This window comes from Cimex lectularius, unplaced genomic scaffold (assembly GCF_000648675.2).
Source record: "Cimex lectularius strain Harlan isolate CLEC.00 unplaced genomic scaffold, Clec_2.1 scaffold19, whole genome shotgun sequence".
Taxonomy (NCBI): Eukaryota; Metazoa; Arthropoda; class Insecta; order Hemiptera; family Cimicidae; genus Cimex; species Cimex lectularius.
In genome coordinates, this window is record NW_019392664.1 from 3,175,034 (window position 1) to 3,198,520 (window position 23,487).

At 34.2% G+C, this 23,487-nt stretch overlaps 1 protein-coding gene across 1 annotated transcript; it reads right to left on the reverse strand.

Moving 5' to 3' along the window:
* Positions 1-1,679: 1,679 nt before the first annotated feature.
* On the reverse strand, positions 1,680-8,558 carry LOC106673030 (V-type proton ATPase catalytic subunit A). The gene is made up of 10 exons (XM_014404935.2): positions 8,417-8,558; positions 4,541-4,653; positions 4,251-4,478; positions 4,039-4,176; positions 3,814-3,965; positions 3,604-3,745; positions 2,988-3,493; positions 2,717-2,923; positions 2,413-2,602; positions 1,680-2,357 (listed from the first exon to the last, which is right to left on the reverse strand). Exons 1-10 carry the CDS (start codon positions 8,487-8,489, stop codon positions 2,265-2,267), a joined length of 1,842 nt encoding a protein of 613 aa, XP_014260421.1. The 5' UTR covers positions 8,490-8,558; the 3' UTR covers positions 1,680-2,264.
* Between the last annotated feature and the right edge of the window lie 14,929 nt (positions 8,559-23,487).

The window sequence follows — 23,487 nt, forward strand, 5'->3', positions numbered from 1 at the left end:
GGCTTTTTACATTTGTTAAGCATTTCTTTTTTTATAAACGTTTTATTTACCCTAGTCCAAGGGAATAGATTGTGAAATATGAACCACATTTCGATAACTGTGGTAAATGGCAAAACTACCAAAACAAATTTTGGCTTTTCCTATTTTCTTATTTCATGACTTTTTACATTTGTTAAGCATTTCTTTTTTTATAAACGTTTTATTTACCCTAGTCCAAGGGAATAGATTGTGAAATATGAACCACATTTCGATAACTGGTAAATGGCAAAACTACCAAAACAAATTTTGGCTTTTCCTATTTTCTTATTTCAGGACTTTTTACATTTGTTAAGCGTTTCTTTTGTTACTAACCGTTTATTCACCCTCATCTAAGCTAGTTGTTTTCTAATTTCATGACTATTAACATTTAGCAATCTTCTCATAAATTGGTCACAATATGTAGAAATACTATCTAAGACTAATGAATTATCAAAAGTCACAAAAAACATTGAAAAAGTATATATTTTTACTTGTTTTTTGAGTTTCATCTATCGGTTGAGGGGCGAGTTGCGAGTTAGGGAATGGAGGCTTCTGACTAGTTCAAGTTGATCTTGTGTAGCAATCTTGTCAAAAATTGGTCACAATATGTAAAAATACTTTCTAAAACTAATGAAATATTAAAAGTCACAAAAAACATAGATAATGTATACAGGTTTCTACTAGTTCATCTTGATCTCATGTACCAGTCCGGTCCAAAATTGGTCAAAATATGTACAAAAACTTCCTAATACTAATGAAATATCAAAAGTTCGAAAAAGTATGTATTTTTACCATTTTTCCTCATCGCTTTAGAAAAGCTAACGCTTGCTACTGCATTAGAAATGCTTCTGCCTCCTTTCGTTTCAGTAACGCTAACTCCTACCGAATTATAAACGCCAACGACTCTTACCGCATAACGTTAACTGTTGCATTAGAAATGCTAACGCTGAGTGAATGCTTATATTGCATTGATCGGATCCATATTTTTCTATACAAATTCATTGAAAAGTGTTGTTTAATGGGTGTTGCACTCGTGTAGAATAGGCCTATGAAGTCACCTTCATTTTTTTTTTTTTTTTTCTCAACTGAAAATGACAAATGTGCGTAATAATACATTTGTTTGGTCAGTAATTCTGAATAACTAGGTTCCAATGTGAAGGACAAAGGTTGATGTTTGTTAGTTAATAATTGAAAGGTTAAAAAAAAAATTAAATGGCTTAAATACAACTAATATTCTAACTTCTAACATTCATATATATATTTATAACATTGCCAATCCACAAAAAAAGAAGATATATTTTCCAATAGGCCTATACTATATAAAGAAACAAATTTTTAATAATACAAGGAATGTAACAACACACTATGACAGCTCACAATGAAGTGCCATATTAAGTCAATTTTAAAAATCATACTCTAGTCCTGACTACTTTTTTAGAATTATTTCTTTTGTTGTAAAATACTATGTAAATTTAGTATTTTAGTTTTCCAACAGAACATTTGTTTCTTCATTTTGTGACAAACATAAATCCAATGATTTTTTTTTTAAATACAGTGAAATAGAGGTTTTGTATGCACAAAAAATAAAAATGCACAATTATTAAAAAAAAAAAAAAAAAAAAAAAAAAATCGGAAATCTCATTTCATACAAATAAATCTTAAAAGAAAATAAATCAATTTTAAAAATTCAACAATATTAATAACATAATTAATTACACAGTGATATTTTTGATATACTATTACTGTTAATACTGGGTTTGTTTACATTTCCACCAATCTTATATAATTTCATTTCAATTTAAATTTAATTTACAGTCACATGTATATAATTTTTATATACATATATTTTACTTATATAAATGGAATGCTGAAATGGTGAGAATTTATTAACAAAGAAATATTAACCGCACCCTAAATGCTTTTCAAAATTTTAACAAATGACGTCGAAGGTCAAAAATTGTATGAAAAGCTTAATCTACCCTAGATATACAACTAATCATAATATCTAAAGCCCAAAAACCCTTCAACAAACAAATGATATACACTATTTCTCTCTCACTGCTTCATGTTCTTAATATATATATCTCAATTTTACAATTTTTTCCATATATACAATAATGTTGAAGAAGTAAAATAAAAACGCGATAAATTAAAGGGTGGTATGGACAAAGAAAAATGTAGATTGCACTGATACACGATAACTGTGGTGTTGCTATTGTCGACGGAGGATTTAATTTACAAGTTAATTAGTCTTCCAGGTTTCTGAAGGCTTGTTGCATGTCTTCATGAAGTTGGTCGAAATCGGCTCTAATTTTGGCCTCACCATCCTTCACAGGATCCTGGAAAAATAAATGTTTAAAATCGACAACATAGAGACAATAGATAAAGGCCTACCTTGAATTTCATGGAAGAAAGCTGATAAAGAATATTTCCCATGCTCTCTTTGATGACAGCCCATGTGATTTTGTTCTCGCTTTGAGCCGTCGACTCTACGGCGTGCCTTGCCATGTCGTAAAATGCTATCATGTTCTTCAGCATGCCGACAGTCTTGTAAAATGGGCAGAATCTGTCGTATGGTGAGTAGCTGGAAGAGAAAATCAATATAAGCAATCATATTCTACATACAATTTGAAAATAGATATTTCAAATGAATATGACAATTTTTTTTAAGCATTAATTGAAAATTCTAAATAATGACCTGTTTTGTTGCAAAAAGTCATCCTTAAGGAGTTTAGCTATTTCCAAAGTGATTTTATCAGATTCGGCCAATGAGCCTTTACCAACAAGTTGTACAATTTCTGACAAGTCTTCCTCTTCCTGCAATATTTCCTTAACTTTTGTCCTGAGTGGGACAAACTCGCTGAAGTTTTTGTCATAAAAGTCATCAAGCGCTCGCATGTATTTGCTGCAAAGGAAAAATCGAACTTTAAATTAAAAATAATAATTAATGTCAAATAATTAAAATTAACCTGTATGAGATAAGCCAGTTAATTGAGGGAAAGTGCTTCCTTTGAGCAAGTTTCTTATCTAAACCCCAGAAGACCTGTACGATACCGAGTGTAGCCGATGTTACAGGATCTGAGAAGTCACCACCAGGAGGTGATACAGCACCGACAATACTCACAGAGCCCTCTCTCTCCGGATTTCCCAGACATTTGACTCGGCCGGCTCTTTCGTAGAATGAAGCCAAACGAGCACCTAAGTAAGCAGGATAACCGCTGTCGGCAGGCATTTCAGCCAGACGGCCGGAGATTTCTCTCAGAGCCTCGGCCCAACGAGATGTTGAATCGGCCATCATAGACACATTGTAACCCATGTCACGGAAATATTCTGATAATGTGATTCCTGTGTAGATGGAAGCTTCTCGAGCAGCTACAGGCATGTTAGACGTGTTGGCGACTAGCGCTGTTCTCTTCATAATTGATTCTGTCACTCCATCAATTTCAACAGAAAGTTCTGGGAAATCTCTCAATACCTAGAATTCAAATTTTAAGCTTTAGGAAAACCATTCACTTTGTTTATTATTTTTTATTAACTAGTATGAGAAAAATAATAAGAATCCTCTGAGATATTCAACAAATTCACCTCAGACATTTCATTTCCTCTTTCTCCACAACCAACATAAATGATGACATCAGAGTTGGAGTATTTAGAGAGGGCTTGCGAAATCACAGTCTTTCCGCAACCGAAGGCTCCAGGAATGGCTGTTGTACCTCCCTGCACACATCTACAAAAATGACAAATTTAAGCATAAATTCAGTCATTATTCAAATAAACAAACGTTAAGACACAAACGGGAAAAGAGCATCTAAGACACGTTGCCCGGTAAGAAGTGGGTAGTTGGCTGGAAGCTTTTCTGTAACAGGACGAGGCTGTCTCACAGGCCATACTTGCAACATAGTGACTTTCATCTTCTCTCCATCAAATTCCGTTTCCATTACGACATCCTAAATTTGCCAATTTATGCATTATTAATTTTTATTTATTCTTAAAATAATAAATATATATAAATCAAGTTACTTCAACTGTGTAGGAGCCAGCTGGGGCAATGTATGTCACTGTTCCTTTTGCCTTTAAAGGTACAAGCATTTTATGTTTGACGAGTGTGTTCTCCTGGACCACACCATACAGATCACCTCCAGTCACATGGCTGCCGACCTAAAGCAGTACATTTAAAAACAAAGAAATAACATTTATTTAATTTAAAAAAAAAAAAAAACAAAAAAAAATACTTTGATGTTTAATGGGCTGAAGTCCCATTTGGTACTTCTTGATAGGGCAGGGATGTTTACACCCTTTGGGATGTAAATGCTGTTCGAAATCTCATTAATGTCCTTGAGAGGTCGCTGAATCCCATCAAAAATACTGCCCAGAATACCAGGGCCGAGCTCAACAGAAAGGGGCTTTCCAGTTCTCAGTACAGGATCACCTACAGTGACACCCGAAGTTTCCTCGTACACCTGGGAAAAACATGGTTTGTAAAAAATAATTAAATTTTAAATAAAATATTTATATTAAATACCTGAATTGTTGCCATGTCACCTTCAAGACGAATGATCTCGCCGACAAGTTCAAAATATCCAACTCTGACCAATTCGTACATAGCAGAGCCAGACATTTTCTCCGCAGTGACGACTGAAAAATTAAAATAAAAAATAGTAAAATTTCTATTTTTTCCTAATAAAAATATAACTGTACTAATGATCATATACCAATTTGAATATTAAGCATTTTGTAAAATAAAAAAATAGTAATATAATAGTAAAAAGTAAGGGGGGGGGGGTTCCATTTATTTTTTAATGAAAACCAAGTTGAATTTTTAACATAATTTTGAAATTCAACTATTCACAAACAAAACCTAGAAGATTTTCAACTTTCATTTTAATGGTAAAGTGTAATGAAAACTTTCTTTGTTTATTTAAGATAAATTAATGGCAAATGGAAATGTGCACAGTTGCTTTCTATTCTTACAAAAATAATCTCATGACGATAGAAAGTTAATTTGTATTATTTATAATTTGTTGAAGTCGTAAGGAGCAAACAGGATGAAGTATTTTAGAACAAGTTTTTCATTTTTATGACATTTTGACCTTTATTCGGGTCCTCTTTGGGGCCTGGGTGAATTAAAAAACATATGTTGATTGGAAAAAATGCAATACAGACGTAAATAAAAATTTTGAACCAAGTATTATGTATATTTAAGTGTATTATTTATAATGATTCAATTGGATATTGAAGCCAAATTACAAATATTGCATATCAAATCATTATAGGCTCATATTGAAGATTAATAGTATAATAATTATTTGGTGACCGTGAGATGCGGTATGGTGTGACCTAAGCTTTAGAAAAACATTTTCTTTATCATGCCAATGTTTAGATTTTTATTGAGAGCATCTTCAGGGCCTGGGATTTATAAACATTGTTTAAATTATACAAAAACTTGTAGGATGTGAAAAAAGTGAATTTATACAATGCTAGAAATTTTAGACTCGATCATGTCACACCATACGTGACGCATCTCACGATCTTCAAATAATCAATAACTAACAGTCACTAAATACCACACATTAATAATATATAATAAATTTATTATTAATTAATTTTTTTAACAAGGCTATTTCAACTACAAGGTTATATGAACCCTCGGTGTGACGGTTTTTTTTTTTGAAAAAAAAAATTAAGTTTGTCTGCTTTGCATGTCCGTTGAATTAGAACCCCAGACCTTTACTTGTGATGAATGTCGTGTCAACACCTAAACCGTAGCAGCCACCAATGCCACAATTTATTAATTTTTAATATACTTCTACATTAAACCTCATCTTTTCAATGTTGTAAGTCTTCAAAAATTGAGAAAGTTTTTGTACATATGTAATCTGCACATCTACATATACTGGAAATTTTTAATTTAATTTAATGATTTTATGATCAAATTAATAATATCCATTATCGATAAACAAAAATTAAACTTTGGCCCTCTTGATAGAACTTTCAAATCCTATCATCTTTATCTCCATTGGTTACATGTATAGTTTTTATTGATTGATAAACCATCCATCCTGTCATTCACTTATTCTGCCCTCGAATGTGTTTTACAATCTTGAAATAAATTTAATTAGGAATTTTTAAACCTATCACAGTTTCATATTTGACTTATCCTCTAAATGAGTATATTTTTAAATTGAAAAATACAAATATGAAAAATAACTTTCTAATTTAATTAACAAATATATCATTACAATTTATAATGTACATTACCATATTATTAATTTGGATAATTATGAGATCTCTGTGTGATCTGCAGGGTGGTGACATGCAATTTGGTCATTACCAATCATCCTGGTCTGTCAGTCAGGTTTCAACGTTTTGCCATCTTCACAGAGACACACTGCTGATGGTGAAATGCCAAAAAATGTCTGACAAACCAACCCAGCGAGGATAGGCATATGCAAATGATCAGTGATGACCATAAAAAATTTGGATAACGTTTGTTTAATAATTTTGTAAGTTCGGTTTATGTAGCTCTCAATTTTAAAATATCCAGATATTTTTCTCAATATAAATGATACTTATATAATGCTATAAATTACTTTTGTTAGAAATGAAGTTAAACAGAATAATGTCCAATGTTGACTTGGATCGAGTAAGATATTTTTCAATCCTTTGTAGGGATGATGGCTTATTTTTTAAATAGGCATAATAAGATCTAAATTTTAAAGTTGTGCCAAGGTTAAGTACCCCATTAGAACAAAGCCCTATTTTGAAGAGAGAATATTGGAAAATGTAATATGTATAATAAGTAAAAGGAAGGTGGTGAAGGATCACCCTCCCATTATAAGTTTGATAACTTATCTTGGTTTTAAAATTATACATCTATGTGAATTTTGAAGATGCAATAAAAAACATGATTAAAACAATTGCAGTGTTGGTGGGCGGATCGACAGTGAAGCTCTTGTGTATCAAGAGCACTGGTGATAGGTGGATCTCAGAGGACTTGATTGTAGAAGGGTCATTCTCAATTGATTAAGAATAGGCCATGTGAGGTTGACACATGGACCCTTACTTTTGGACCAAAGCACATGTTGGTTGCTGTGCCCCACCTACTTCAAGAATGTAATTCCTTGGCTCAATATAGAGAATTCTCAATACAGAGAATCAATAGAGGAATGCCACTCGTTATGAGAATTGTGCCTGAGCATGACAGCGAGCATCTGGGTCCTCTTTTCTGATTCTTGCAGGGAACAGGGTTGTTTTATTGTATGTAGTAATGATACTTTTGTGTCCCTAGAGTGTGTTGAAAGTGAATGTATATATTATTTGCATGAATGTATGGTGTGAGAAGGCTGATGGTGGAATACTCAATATCCCATCGCCCCTCAATTAGGCTAGTTACAACAAAATGTGTAAAGGGTGATAAAGGAACATCAAGCATTAATTAAGACTGTATTTTAGAGGGAGTGAGAGGGTGAATGGATTTAGGAATTGAGTGCGATGAACGATAAATGGTCACAGCTGTTGACAGCACCCGAAGCCCAACCTTGGTAGCTGGACGAAAAAAACAAGTCTGACTCCATACTGCCAACACCCAGGGTGGGTGATTCTCAAGGCTGGTCCACGATTTATTGTAAATTACAAAAGCTGTAATTGTCAGTGGACTGTGAGAAGCTAATAGGCTCATGTGTGTTTGCATATTTGAGCATGTATAAATCGGTACTCAGTTGTTTTTAAATAATAAATAAAAATAAGTTAAATTTTGAATAATCCATCATGTATTTAGCAGTCGTAATTGACCATACTGAATATTTTAATTAATTATACTTTTCTAAGGTCTTGGTTGAGATGAAAAACTAGTGGCACAGCTCCCCGTGGCCACTTCATAAGTCGCTGAGAATCAAATGGCTGTAGGTTGAGATGAAGAGTCGGTGTCCGAGTGGATCGAAATCATGATAGCTCAAGTGGTAGAGCAGCGGCGTATTTAGCCGAAGGGTTCGAATCCCGCTCGTGACATTGACTTTTTATCTCAACTAAGACCTTACATAAAAAGAATAATTAATTTAAAAAATATGTTCAAATTTAATTTAGTGTAGACAAATACAAGAAATTTGCAAAGTTTCTATCCTTTACCATCATCAAAGTGTGCAAGGCTATTATTTTTTATGTCAAATTGTATCAATTTCCCAACCCTTAGAGAAAGAGTTGTATTTGAGCAAACAAATACTGAAAAATTGCTATCTGTGTGACAGGAGGGGGACGATGAAGGCTAGCACTCCCTCATGGTCTAATTTTCAAATAGGCAGGATCAGGTGCAAAAGATGTTACATAATCAACAAAAAAAAATTCCCCATTTTCTCCTGTGAAAATTGTAAAAATTTGATTTTTTTTTTTTTTGTATATTTACCAGGGCCGGAGACGGCGAAGACATAGCCAAACTGCGATTCCTTCTCCTCGTCTCTTATTTTCGGTAAAGTCATTTTCAGTGTTTTTTAATTCTTCGTGAAAAAGAAAAACAAGGCCGGATCTGAAAAAGAAAAGTTAATTTTTATATTTGTACCATGGAATTTTTGTGGGGAGGCCCTTATGAGAATTTTTTTTCAGGCTTGTCTCAAAGGTCACAAAAAATTTTAATGGAGAAAAATGGTAAAATTGGGCCGAAATGTGTCTAGCGAGTTTAAAACTAAACGCGTGCAGTTCGAATAAGCTTGAAAGCTGATTTAATTAGCGTTTTAAAGTGAAAATTCGAAAAGAAATATATCATTTAAAAAGTGGGCGTTGCCCAGTTAACGTTTGTTAGGTGTGTCAATACGGCCTTCTACGAGTTGAAACAAAATAAAACAACGTAAAACATATATTATAGAATTATTCTATTAAGAAAGTCTTTTCTGAAGGGTCTGAATGTAAAAATGGTCACTTCCGGGGCTCTGTAGATAGACATTCGCGAAGTCAAGATATAGTGATTAAAATTGTTGTAGGAGTTCTTCGACTTCTTTATCGCTGCAATTCTATTTGGCCAGTGTTTCATTTGCATTTATCTCTACATGCAATAATCCATCGGCAACAGCATTCTCTGAACCTTTTTTCTAAATTAATCCGTAATCATACTCTACGAGTTGTAGACACTAACGTAATAATTTTTGATTTGGTTCCTTTAATGACATCAACCGTTGGAGGGGTTTATGATCACAATATATTTTAAATTGTTTCTGAATAGATAAGTTCTGAAATACTTAGTAGACCAGACATTGGCTAGAAGCTCTTTTTCAATTATAGATTATCTTGTCTCGGTCGTTGAGTGTACGACAACCGTAAACTACCAGAAGATCAGCATCATTAGTGTTTTGACTCAGAACAGCACCATGGTGTAGTTACTCGCATCTTTGGTTAATGTATTGCTTAGTGAAATCAGGGAAGTGTAGAATTGGGTCATTGGTCAATATTTGTCAACATGTGTCCAATACATTTATATAATCTGATCATGAACATCTATAATCGCGTTTTGTCTTTAAACATTTAGTTAAAGGTTTTGTTAGCTGGACAACATTTGGGATAAATTTTCAGCAATAACCAAGGATTCCGTGAAAACTTTTTTTTTGTTTCACAGTTTTTGGAATTGGATAGTTTAATATTGCTCTGACCTTTTCTAAATTTGGTTTTATGCCATTTTCTGTTATTGTGTGGCCCAAATATGCAATTTCGCGATTTTTCTATCTTATCCAACTGTATTTTAAAATTTGTCGGTCAGGGTTTGTTTGTAAGCAATAAATCCTTCCCTGTTCACTATTCCTATTACACTTGTAAAGCCAGAGACAGATTAATCATATCCGTGAACAGGAAAGGTTCTTCTCAAATATAAGTTGTGTTTAACTAATAAAGTTCTTTTTAAAAAGACTCTCGTTTAGTCAACACACGTAACTGGCGCAGTCGGTAGGACATCGCAAAGGTTTTTCAAGGGAATATTGAAAACCAATCGTGTCAACGGTGAATTTGCTGCATCGGACCTGATGAGCATGATGAAATTTAGTTTGTGAGTAGGAAATTATTGTATTTTATAACAAATTAATTGTTTTTAATTGTAAGCGTTTTGGGTATTGTTATAACCTAATTAAACTTAAAAATTATAACTTTAATATAATTGTATAATTATAACTTGTTGAAATGCCCAATTTTGCCGAATTAAAATTCATGTTGGATGCCATCCCTAACTTCGATGGCAATCCGAAAACACTGACACAATTTATATTAAAAATGGAAGAAGCACAAAACATTGTATCTTCACTAACATCTCCTTTAACAAACATACAAAAATCTATGTCCTTCATACACATTAAAAACAAATTAACAGACAGAGCGAACGAAGCCCTTAGGAACATACAATTTGCAAACTGGGATGAGTTGAAGCAGTTTCTAATCAAAGAGTTTGGTGATAGGAAAGGACCGGCCAGCATTATCCTAGAGATAATGCAGATCGAAATAAAAAATCCTTTCAGATCTTTAAATTTAATAAAAGAAAAGTTTGACTTGTTCAGAGCAAAAATACTTATGGAAAAGGGATCAGATGAACAAAAAGCCTACTTGATAGAATTTCAAGAAAAAATTATAGCCACAAATTTCGTCTGTTCATTAAAAGACCCCTTGCGTAATAATCTAGCAACTAGAAACCCACAGACATTAACTGACATAGAAAAACTATTATTAAACGATTTTCAGTACTTGCGCGACAACAAAAAAGACACATCGCAAAAATTTCGACCACCATTTAATAAAGGGACACTTCATAACTTTCCAAAGAATTTCAAACCTAACTTATATATATTTAGGTTTTGAACATTTGTTTTATTTTCGCAGGTTCTTTTCATGAAAACAAAACTAAATCCTCAAATCTAATTTATGGATTATAATACATACTTTCAACCGTTATCTTTATGTTAACGCGTAACATGAATACAGTTTGACGGGAGTGAAGCATATGCGAATGCACGATGCAGCGATGGTTTTGGAGATTTCGTCTTGGAGATTTCGACCTCGAAGACAAGGTTAGGTCGCGGTAGGTCTTCCATTATGGACGACGAACAACTCAAAAAGGTTGACGGAAGAAAATTCACCTAAGACAACATGGAAAATTGCGGAAGAGCTTAGTGTTGACCACTCAACCGTTGATCGCCATCCGGAGCAAATTGGAAAAGTAAAGAAGCTGGACAAGTGGGTATAGCACAACTGACCGAAGCCCAAAGAAATCGACGCTTTAAAATTTGAACCTCACTTCTGTTGTGCCACCAAAACGATCCATTTCTCGATCGAATCATCGATGAGAAATTGATTCTGTACGAGAAAAGGACATGTCAGTGGTTGGACAAGGATGAAGCGCCAAAACACTTCCCGAAACCAAATCTGATCGAAAAAAGATCTGGATACTGTTAGGTAGTGTATTGCTGGGGTTCTTCACTGTAATTTCCGGCATTATGGCAAATTATGGTGAAGCGGCCGATTTTTCTTTACGATAACCCCAGGCCACATGTCGCAATGATAACCCGGCGGAAACTTAAGAACTTAGGATGTGAAACCTAACCGCACCCGATCTCTCCCCTACAGACTTCCACTTTTTGCGGCATTTTGATTACTTATGGAGGGATAAAAATTTTTAGAAAACGCTGTGAAGGCGAAAATGCCTTCCAAGACTTTATTGTGAGTCGAAATAACGATTTTTATTCAGCGGAATAAAAGCTCTTATTACACGGTGTCAACTACAAAAAATAAACCATTATTTTTGACCTTTTATACAGCTTCCAGATGAATGCGCTGAACCGAATGTAATCACAATTCTAAAATGTTTTACAACTAAAATTGATTTTCCCGGTCTAAAGAACGCAAATTTTAAACTCTTTGGTAATAATTTTGTTTGGTAATGTTTCTGTATGTTAAACTTGAAATACATCAACATTAATCATTATTGCAAACAGTTGAAAGTTCAACGAATGACAGATATTATTATAATTTGTTCGCGGTTTTCTAAGGTAGAAATAGCTACACAATACCACCATATTTCTAATTATTATATAATGTTTGTTTTTAAAATACATCAAAATAACGTCCGCTTAAAAAATTTTAATTGTAAAACTTGATGACTTAATTGTGTACGATTTTTTCCGCTTTGCTGCTATGAAGTATCGCAGATATTTGCAATATATTTTTTGCAATATATATTTTGATATATTGCAGATATTTTTCTTGTCCTCTCCACCCCGAATTATATCCTCTTCTTGACGGGTTTTATGAATAATCTATCGTATAATATCTTATCCTATCTATCAACTTCTTCAAAGCTGGCTCACATGCCAAAAACGACTTCAACATCTTCCTTTTTTTAATTCAGTCGCAAGGGATAAAAATTTCTTACAAACATTCTGAATGAGATTACAAAGACGTATGAGAATACATAATTGCAAGTTTTCATTTATTTCTGTTCTTATTTATACTAGAGCACGTTTGAATTCTTGCAAACGATTTTACTTTCATAGATTTTGTTAGGTCTGATGTATTTGTTCTTATCAAAACTTTTGTTGAGCTAGTTTTTCAACTATTTTTTTTTCTATAACAAATTATGCTCGATTTTTGCTACTACTCTCGACGAGGGACGTTGCTTGTCGGCACGCCTAGAGAGTGAGATACGAATAGCTTTTGGATATGCAATGAATGTCGACACTGTGAAGTTACTTTTAATATATTTGTTTTCTGCTCAATTAGTTCTCGAGAAATAACAAGTTTCTTTTTCTCTCTCTTTTTTCATATTTCCTTTTCCATTTTATTCGCAATCCGGCTTCTTCCTCAATCCTAGTAAAGTGTTATTATTATTTAGGAGTATTCACGATCTTTGTGTTAACTCTGTTAGGTCGTGTTAGACGGAGAAAAATGATGACGTAGACTGGTAAGAATCGGCTGGTTTACATTGCTCGATCTAACATTGGTCCTGGCCTGTAGTCACATTGCTATTCGTTAGGGTAGGTAATCAACATGGCGGTCATAAAATTGACAATTGTTTTTTATTTACACGTATTTTTATTCTTAAGTAGGGTTTATTAAATCAGTTCAATATATTTCTTTTGTTAATTTTTGACCTGTCCTTATACTCTCATTGAGAGTAGATAAATCCCCTACTCTATAAAGTTGTAGGTAGTTAGAGGTTAGGATACAAGGTAGATATGTCAGCACGAGTTGAAGCGTGTCATTTGTTAGTACTTTACGAGTACTTGATAGCATTTTGAATGAAAGAGTTGATTAATTTTCCTTTTTCATTAATTTCGAGCACGTTACAATTTAACACAAAAGAAAACCAAAATAAACAACAAAAACAACAACTAGTTTTCAAGGACTGTTATACCTTTCTTTTTGGTTCTATCAATCACGACGCGCAGCATTGCGGAAAATTTAACGTTTAAAATGCTAAGAAAATTCGCGGGCATTCACGATCTTACTGGACATTTCTTTATTCGAGTTAACCCGGGTTAACATCTGACAAACATCGTGAATACCCTTTTTATATAGTTATGATTAATTACTTATTGTCTCAGAAATAAAAATAATTGACGGAATGAAGTGAATAGTGATAAAAATATGCAGTTATTTTTTGCGAATGTCCTTGGAATTAAAGGGTTTATCTCTTAGTTCGGCGTTGACCGCAGTGGATAAAGCGACGGGTCTGGATCGAATAGCTGCTGGTCGCCAGCAATCCTGAATCCCTTCGGGAAATCAAACAGAGTTCGGCCACGCGCCTACGACTCCCTGACCTAATCTATATCCAAGGGATTATCATCCAACGGGGAACTGAAACGAATGGTGTACCTGCCATTCTACAATTATAGTGCCTCAACTTTTACGCGGTTCAAAACTTTTTTTCTTTTTTTGTGAAAAAAATAAGTTTTATAAAAAATAACAAGGAAACTATCAAATAAATCGTCATGTGGCCTTTTAATATGACATTTATATTATTATGTAATTGACCGTACGGATTAGGGTTTTAGGGTAAAGTAAATCATTTTGTGCCTTGTCAAACATTCACGCATTAATGAAATATTATGCTGCTCGATTGCGTGGAACTGAAACTTTTCTGACTTAAACCAATATTTTGGGTAGGTAGGTACGAAGGTATGATCAAACAAACGAAAAGTTGAGCGCTGTTTGTTTGCTCCTCTGAGGCCCTGGTAGGATTAAGCACATGAGTTTTATTGATTTGTACGTTATGCTATCCACCTCATAAACTTGCATCGACAGTACAATTTATATCAATTAATTATTCTTTTTAACTAAGGTCTTGGTTGAGATGAAAAAGTGTCACGAGCGGGATTCGAACTCACGAATTTCGTCTCAATACGCCGCTGATCTAACCCCTTGAACTATCTGACTTCGTACCTAAAAAGAATAGTTAATTGAAATAATTAACATGGTCAATTATGACTGCGAAACATATATGGATTAATATAGTATAATTTATTTTATTACTTATTATGGGAAGAAAAATTTTGGCACGTTTTGGCATGAAGTGTTTGTCAATAGGGTCGCATAGAACTGATTACTTCAAAAATAAATTTACGCGAGCGTTCAATTACATTAGATTCAATTGTGAGATTTTCTCTATGACTGGACTTTGTAGTGTGGTCATATCTGATCATTTTTATATCCTTATTTTCGCTGCTTTGGTATGTCAGAGCATTTCGGATTCTCTTTCTAGCTATTCTGAAGATGGAAGTTTGTAGACTAATCTGTTTCAAAGTACTATTTAAATTGAAATACTTTACAAGATAGAGGAACAAAATTTCTTTTTGAATTTGTCTACTGTAACTATTGAAATTATGCTGAAATCGGTTAATGAGTGAGGTATGTAGTTTTGGACACAGTCGTTCACGCCAAAATTGAAAATTGGCCAACGTAACTCCCGGCCGAATTAGAAGGGCTTTGTTGCGGTGGCAGGTTACCCTGTGCCGTTCACCGTCAAGAAATCCCGATGTTTTAGGCAAACGTAATTTACGAGCGGTAACGGTCCACGCGGAGTCAACAACCTGGGACGGTAAGAGATGATGGTTGCCGGTATTGCCCGGGCAATCCCGCAATCCCGGGGGATAATGAGCTTAATCAAAGCCAGAATTGGAAGTGGAGTCGATGAGATTACCCAATCCTGTCGGCCGGCTGCGACCCCCGCCGCCTCTCACGCATCCCGCCGTCAAAAGGAAAATAATCAAATAGGTTTTAATCGCCCTACCCCGCATCGGATCAACCTAATTGAGCACACGGGATCGTTTGTCCAATTAGTCCGTCAGCCTATATAACACAAATCACTTGAGTAATCGTTATTTCCTACAAATTTATCATTTGAATCACAGTTCCCGGTATTTTTCTAAATTCACCGTATCTGCAAATATACGGGATCATATGACTATTCCCATAAGGGCGGCCTCTCCTAGATTGCATGTGGCGTAACAGCAAGGTGAAGATATAAAGTGAAATCTTTCGAATTCAGATTTGTGTAAATGTATTTCATGGACCTACTAAATAATATTAAAATATGTAGAGATTAGTGACCGTTAATCGATAGTTCTTCAGATATAAAAGACGCGGTTGGGTGTGATGTAGGTTTCAGAAAAACATTTTCTTTATCGTGCCAACGTTTCGATCTTTTATTGAGATCATCTTCAGGGCCTGGGATTTACAAACAATGTTTACATTTAACAAATACATTTAGGATGTGGAAAAGTGAATTTATACAATGCAAAATATATTTTTTATATTCAATCAAATTATTTCTACCCACTCAAAGTGTTTGTCTTCTGTGTAATTGTGCCATCCTTGCGTGTCGTGTTGACAAGAAGGACAAGGCCATCCTTGTCTACACGACACGCAAGGATGGCACAATTACACAGAAGACAAACACTTTGAGTGAATAGAAATACTTTGATTGAATATAAAAAATATATTTTGCATTATATAAATTCACTTTTCCACATGCTAGCTAAATGTATTTTTTAAATGTAAACAATGTTTGTAAATCTCAGGTCCTGAAGATGATCTCAATAAATATCGAAACGTTGGCATGATAAAGAAAATGTTTTTCTGAAACCTACATCACATCAGACCACATCTCACGATTTCTGAATAATTAAACTATTTAAAATTCATTTATTACCTACTTAAAATTACCATTGCAATCAAAGTTTTCGACAAACACATATCTACTCAACCCCATTTGGATGTACGGGTGCCAAGCTGCCAAAAAAAAAAAAAAAAAAAAAAAAAAAAAAAAAAAAAAAAAAAAAAAAAAAAAAAAAAAAAAAAAAAATCGCTGTGTGGTTGTTCGAATAAAGAGGTCGTATCTTTTTACTCTGTACCTTCAAGGATTTTTATTCGATTTAAGGTCGACATCTTATGCCAAACTGTAACAAACTGGCGACGGGTGAGAAACAAGAAAAAGGATCCACCAAAAGAATGACAACCCCAACTTTACCTCCACCGGTCATGTTTAATCACGAATGTTGATCATGGACACTTTTTTTGAAGAGATTGGGAAACGTTTTTATTACTTATAATGTAAGCGATGAAAAAATTAAAAAATCTTATTTGCCAGCGACATTAAATGAAAGTACGTATAATCTTTTGATTATTTTGTGCATTCCAAGTGATCCTGAAGCGAAAGATGTGACTTATAAGAATATTGCAGATCTCCTTACGAGCCATTTTAAACCTGTCCGAGCAATTCTTTGTTATAGACAAGATTTTTACTCGGTCAAACAGAATAGGACGAAAACATGACCGTATTTTCAACCAGGCTGGAAACGTTATCAACCTATTGTGCTTTGGGTCCTGAGTTAGCCCACCTCCTACGAGATATCATCATCACAGTCCTCAGGGAGAGCATTGTAAAAATCCGCCTTTTAAAGGAAGACGTGTCCAAACCAGATTTTGACTTTGCAAAGGCTCTGAAACTGGTTACATCAAGAGAACAGCCACAAATTACCAGGTAAGCCAACCCACACACACAATTAAGAAGAACTGTTGATTTTTTGGGACCGATCAACCTCAACCACTGCTGTCTAGTTCTAATGGATGCAACATCAAAATGGATCGAAAGTATTTTTGTTGTTGAAACAGGAAGTGGTTCCGATCCACGTGAAATTTAATGTATTCAACTCGGTATGTCGTTCAATCATCTGTTACGGTTGCCAGATTTGGGGCAACAATATGAAGAAGTCGAGAAATTACAAAGATTTTTTATTCGTAAGTTATTTACTCATCCTAACCCTACCCCAAACTACATGATTTATTTAGAAACGTCCACTGACCTGATTTACGTTTATACCTTAAAAGTTCACTTTTCATTTATTTTCAAAATTTTGAATTCCCTTGGCTAAAATAACTGCGATCGAAGTCTTCAGGAATAAGACCGCCTGGTATGCCAAATGGCTTACGCTCTTTCAAAGATTTGAAGTAACCTGTCCCACTTACGAAAACCTTGCTGATTGACCTGCACTTTTCAGGCCTGCTATCTAGACTGAAGGAACGGCATCAGGACGATTGCTTACTCCGAGCTCAGTCCTAGCTTAACCTTTCCTTATTTAAAGACTTGTCTCACCCCCACACCTTACTTAATCTACAGAGTGAGAACCTTAATTCATTAGTCTATCAAACTTAAGATGGCTATTAAAAACCCGTTGCGAGGCCCATAGCTTGAACTTTGCACTTTGGTTGAGGGGCAAGGAGGGGTTTGTGCCCTTTGCAATTCTCAATCTGTGGAAACAACACTGGCCGAATGTACAATATTGGGCGAGATCAGGCTGTTGCACTTGGGATCTTTTACCCTCTCTAGAAATATAGATTAGACCTAGTTATAGAAATCAATTTTTGACGCCTCCAATTCATTCACTCAATTTCCATTATATATTATATGATTTTATTATATCCGAGTTTTTGTCGCTTTACCATTAAGACTTTTCCCCTCTGTTTATTTTCTATTATAAGTAGTTCTACTATTATGTTTAACCTTTTTTGAGTGTGTGCTAGTATATAGCGAATAATATTATAACTTCGCTTTAATTTTTATCTCTTTATTTTTATTTCTCCATTATTATTTTTTCCCTTTTATTCTTTTTCTCTTAACAACGACCTCCGGCAGACGGATTGTGATCCATGCCTGTACTATGCTTTGTTAATAGTCATACTGCTATATTCGTAGAAATAAAAAGCATTGAAAAAAATTGTTATTTTAGTTTAAATGGGCAATCTCGACACGACACGCAAGAATGGCTCAATTACACAGAAGACCAACACTTAGAGCCCTGAAGATGATCAATAAAGATCGAAACGTTGGCAGGATAAAGAAAATGTTTTTCTGAAACCTTCATCACACCAGACCGCATCTCACGATTTCTGAATAATTTAGTTTAAATCTTTAATTACTAACTATTGTTATTATTTCTACGCATAGTGGCGTGAAAGTTTTTAAGCTTTTTCTTCCATGTTTATAAACAAAGCCAGATTTTAATGGTTTACGAACAGCAAGTCATGTTTCGTATAACTTAAGAGCATTGTGGTCGCAGCAAGACTCAACTACAAATTTCAATTTCAGCTTGAATAGATTAAACAGCATGGGATAAAACTTAATTCCGCGTCATGAGTAGATAAACTGATAAAACTGATTTATGCTTCTGAAATTCACGCTCAAAGTGGCTTCGCGCATCGCGGCCGCTATCTTCTCCGAATAAGTCAGACTTCCTCTCGCGAAACCCTTATCGAGACGGCAAGAAAGGAATGCGCCTCATTGCAGAAAATAACGTTTATTGTGGTGGAATAAAAAAATCCATGCCGGAGCGTGAGAACCGTCGTTGATACAGATTTTTTTCTTTTTTAATTTTCGACTTTTCCACAGACATCGCCCAGCTCAGGCCGCTTTTGTTCTGAGCAACCCTTGTCTCGCCGCTCACAAAAGACACAGAGAGAATCAACGGGTTTCAACCCCCCTGCGCTGTTAATTTTAAGCTCTTTTGTTTGTAAAGCAAAAAGAAATGTTAGCATTTAAATTTTTTCCGTATTTCCTTTCTAAACTAGCAATGCGTCGGCTGGCCCATTTAATTCAAAGTGCTAGTGTCGAAAACCAAAACACCACGTCTAATCAACATGCCAATTATAACCAATAATTTTCGTGACATTTTCGATAATATATGTAACTGTTTAAATGCCATTTTTTAGTCGTTTTTTGTATTATAATAATACAATAAAAAATACAATAAATATTTTATTGTATTTATTATTGCAATTCGTAAGTTATTGTTTAAAGCTGTAGTTCACTATGTTTGACTGGAGGGTAATTAACACACTAACATACTAATACTACTTTCTTGCATCTTGAATATCCATTCATATTTTTGTTTATCACATAAACACCATTTCTGGAGGCCAGAACGAAAACTTTGGCAAATTCTTTTCAATTGATTAATCTTTAGGTAAGGTTTTTGTCGAGATAAAAAAGTCGGTGCCACGAGCGGGATTCGAACCCACGAACTCCGGCTAAATACGCCGCTGCTTTACCACTTGAGCTATCGTGACTTCGATCCGCTTGGACACCAACTTCCCATCTCAATCTCACCTTTTTGAATTTTTCCCTACTTTTTGACGTTTTTCAATTTCTGTGATTTCGTGTGATTTGATTTGTGAATTTCTTTTCTAATGGGCAAACGTGGGTACATTTGTAACACCCTGACCGCCAAATTCTAAAATTGAAATCAGTTAACTTTAGAACGTTACAACAAAAACTGGATAATTTTAATTTTTAAGAATTTGAATAATTCAATTTTTTTGATTTTCTTCTCTAGAAAAATGCTTCAGATTATTTTCTTACAGTTAATAACTTTCTAGTTGTTAGACAAACAAAAAAAATATTATTTTAAAATATTTTGTTAAACAAAAAAAGTATTAATTAAAGTATATATTTATTATTTTACTGGTTTTATTTTGCAGTTTCTTTATTACGAAACATTTTTTGCATTGATTACAATATTAAAAGAAAGTTTTAAGTTTTTAACATGATAAAGTCCTTTTGTTTTAACATACCACACTTACAGTATGTCAGTTTTGCAGATGTGTTACTATGTAAATAACAATTTATTTTTCATAATGGTTTAATCACCTGAGATTTTGTACGCACAAACAATAAGAAATATCTCCGAAGATGATAAATAATATGAGGAAGGTATTTAATCATTGACCTTTAAAAAGATATTTCATGTAAGAAAATAAGCCTGATAATGACGCAAACCTTCCGTTCTTCAGGCACCCTTCCTCATAAAACTTGAAAAGGGGGAGTTTAAACGAACATTTAACCCGAGACGGTTTTTTAGTGGCGGTTAATGAGGAGCCTGCATCCTTCTTCCTAGATGACTTTCATTGTCTATTTTAATTAAGGAAGAATATTTTTATTTGACTAGACGTAGCCTATGACTAATGCAGATGCGGCAGCCCGGTGGTGGTCCGTAATTAGCCTCAGGCACCCCTCGACCCCTTCGCGATTTGTTACGGTGGGAGGGTTCGTCGAGACTGGTCATATGTGCACCACCTCTTCTAATTTAAAGCCAGCATGCCTTAATTCGCTCACCACAATAAATGTACCTTCCGTTTAGCTACCTATTGATGTCAACTTAGAATTGTTTGAACATTGACCGAGGAGCTAGCCCGTTACATTTAGCAAGAACTTAAAGTGACGTATTTGCATGTTGTTGGCAGTTATAAAGAAAAAAATAAACTTGTGACAGTTAGTTGGTCAACTTTCGTTGGTGAGCAAGACGTGTGAGAGTAGGCAAATCAAACTTTTCTGAAAGACATTCACTAAGAATTCAAATCAACTTTTCGTACCGCTTATGCTATACTATAATGCTCTGTATTTGAAGAATTCGTCGTTATTATTGTAGAAAGAGTAGTTAATGGATAGTAATCTTGATTTGATTGATATCAGCCTTATCTATTACTTTATTATATTACTTTATATAATTCAAAAGGAGGGAAAATTAATTCGAAAGGATGGGTTGAGGTGGGAAGTTGGTGTCCGAGTCGATCGAAGTCATGATAGCTCAACTGGAACATCATCGGCGTATTTAGCCGAAGGTCGTGGGTTCGAATCCAGCTAGTGACACTGACTTTTATATCTCAACCAACACTTTACATAAAGATTACTTAATTGAAAGAAGTTGTTTGCCCAATCGGACCCAGAAATATAATGGATTTAATAAGTAAAACGAAGCATATCTTCACTAAAAGTTCTCTGTGGCCATTTCATTTGTCGCCGAGAATCGAATCCTGATTAAACGACATTTGAAAAATTGCAAATAGGAGGAAAAATTCCAAAGGTAGGTTGAGATGGGAAGATGGTGTCCGAGTGGATCGAAATCACGATAGCTCAAGTGGTAGAGCAGCGGCGTATTTAGCCGAAGATCGTGGGTTCGAATCGCGCTCGTGACACTGACTTTTTTATCTCAACCAACACCTTACATTAAAGATTAATTATTTTATATATTATAATTGTATATAAATGATCAGGGATAAGGCGAATTCTGAAAGAATATTTCTTACAATGTAGGATAAAGTTACGAAGTTTACAATCGTAAGTAAAATGGCCGGGTGGTAAATATCTTCCACTCTACTATGATCAACTTATAATTCATTATGATTGAAGTCATAATTAAAGATGAGATGATTGATCGACCTGCTGTTGAACTACGTGGAAAAGGGATCTTCGGTGAGGTCACAACAGAACGACAATTCTTTTAGTTTTTGCCGAGCTTTCGAAGATTATATCTTTATCATCAGGGCCTATTTTACCAAACTGAAAGAAATGTCGATCTGTTGTGACCTCACCGAAGATCCTTTTTTCAAGTTGAAGTCATAATTTCAAATATTGTAAGTATGTGTTTATATTTATCTGTAACTCATTAAAAATGGGATATAGTCCACCTCCAGTCTTATTAATCGATTATTGCTTAGAGACAATTCGGTTACCCTTTTTCAACCCCCAAAGAAAAGGGCTTTTATTTATTTTCAAATCAATTCCGGCGTTCGATTCGGAACGGGACGATTGTCGCGAGACGGCTTTTAAGTGGGTTTCCCTGTTTTTCGACCCGAGGGAGCAACCGGAGTAAAAGGGTATGTAAGGGGGTTGTAAAATGCAGGGTGCACTGATGAGTGGATCAACTGTTTCGCGCATAAGATGCTGCCATTCAGGCGTGCAATTTTGGCCGATCTGGCCCACAAGGGAAGACGCCGGGTATTTCTTCATTTATCTTAAATCTCGACGATTTATTCTTATGCCCTTGAGTTCGGGAATAATGTACAAATGTTCGGTTTAAAGAGTGGCTGCTGGAAAAGAATCGATTTCATACGACTTTAAACATTCAAATCAACATCGAGTTGTATTTACTAACACTAATGTGTAGTGTTTAGTGGCCGTTAGTCAATCATTATTCAGAGATCGTGATATGCGGTCTGGTGTGACGTATGTTTTAGAAAAACATTTTCTTTATCTTGCCAAAATTTCGATCGTTATTTAGATCATCTTCAGGATCTGGGATTTACAAACACTGTTTGAATTTTTCAAATACATGTAGGATGTGGAAAAAAATTATGAATTTATACAATGCTAGAAAATTTTAGATAAATTTTGTTTTTGAATTTATAGAATGTTAGAAAATTTTAGATTAAAAAAAGAATGAATTTATACAATGCTAGAAAATTTTAGTTTAAAAAAACAACGAATTTATACAATGGTAGAAAATTTTAGATCCAATCAAATTATTCGTACTCACACTCAAAGTGTTTGTTTTCTGTCTACTTTCTTTCCCACCCCTTCAAAATCCAACGTATATATACATAAAACAGCAATATCTCACTGGCACTTTCAACACGGCTCACAAGAATGACACATCTACACGGAAAACAAACAATTTGAATGAGTACGAATACTTTGATTGAATCTATAATTTTTTACCATTGTATAAATTCGTCGTTTTTTTAATCTAAAATTTTCTAGCATTGCATAGATTCATTCTTTTTTTTAACCTAAAATTTTCTAACTGTATAAATTCAAAAACAAAATTTATCTAAAATTTTCTAACATTGTATAAATTCATAATTTTTTTCCACAGCCTACATGTATTTATAAAATTCAAACAATGTTTATAAATCCCAGGACCTGAAGACGATCTCAACAAAGATCGAAACGTTGGCACGATAAAGAAAATGTTTTTTTTTTAACCTACATCACACCAGACCTCATCTCACGATCTCTGAATAATCACAAACACTAATATTGTTAATGATTGTTTTCTAAAATATGTAAATAAATTTAGAGCAATCACAATTTTATAATCATAACGCCCATACAATTCACTTGCATTAAAAAATTAGTTTGTTAATCGTTTCACAAAATATAAACAAGAGATATTATTT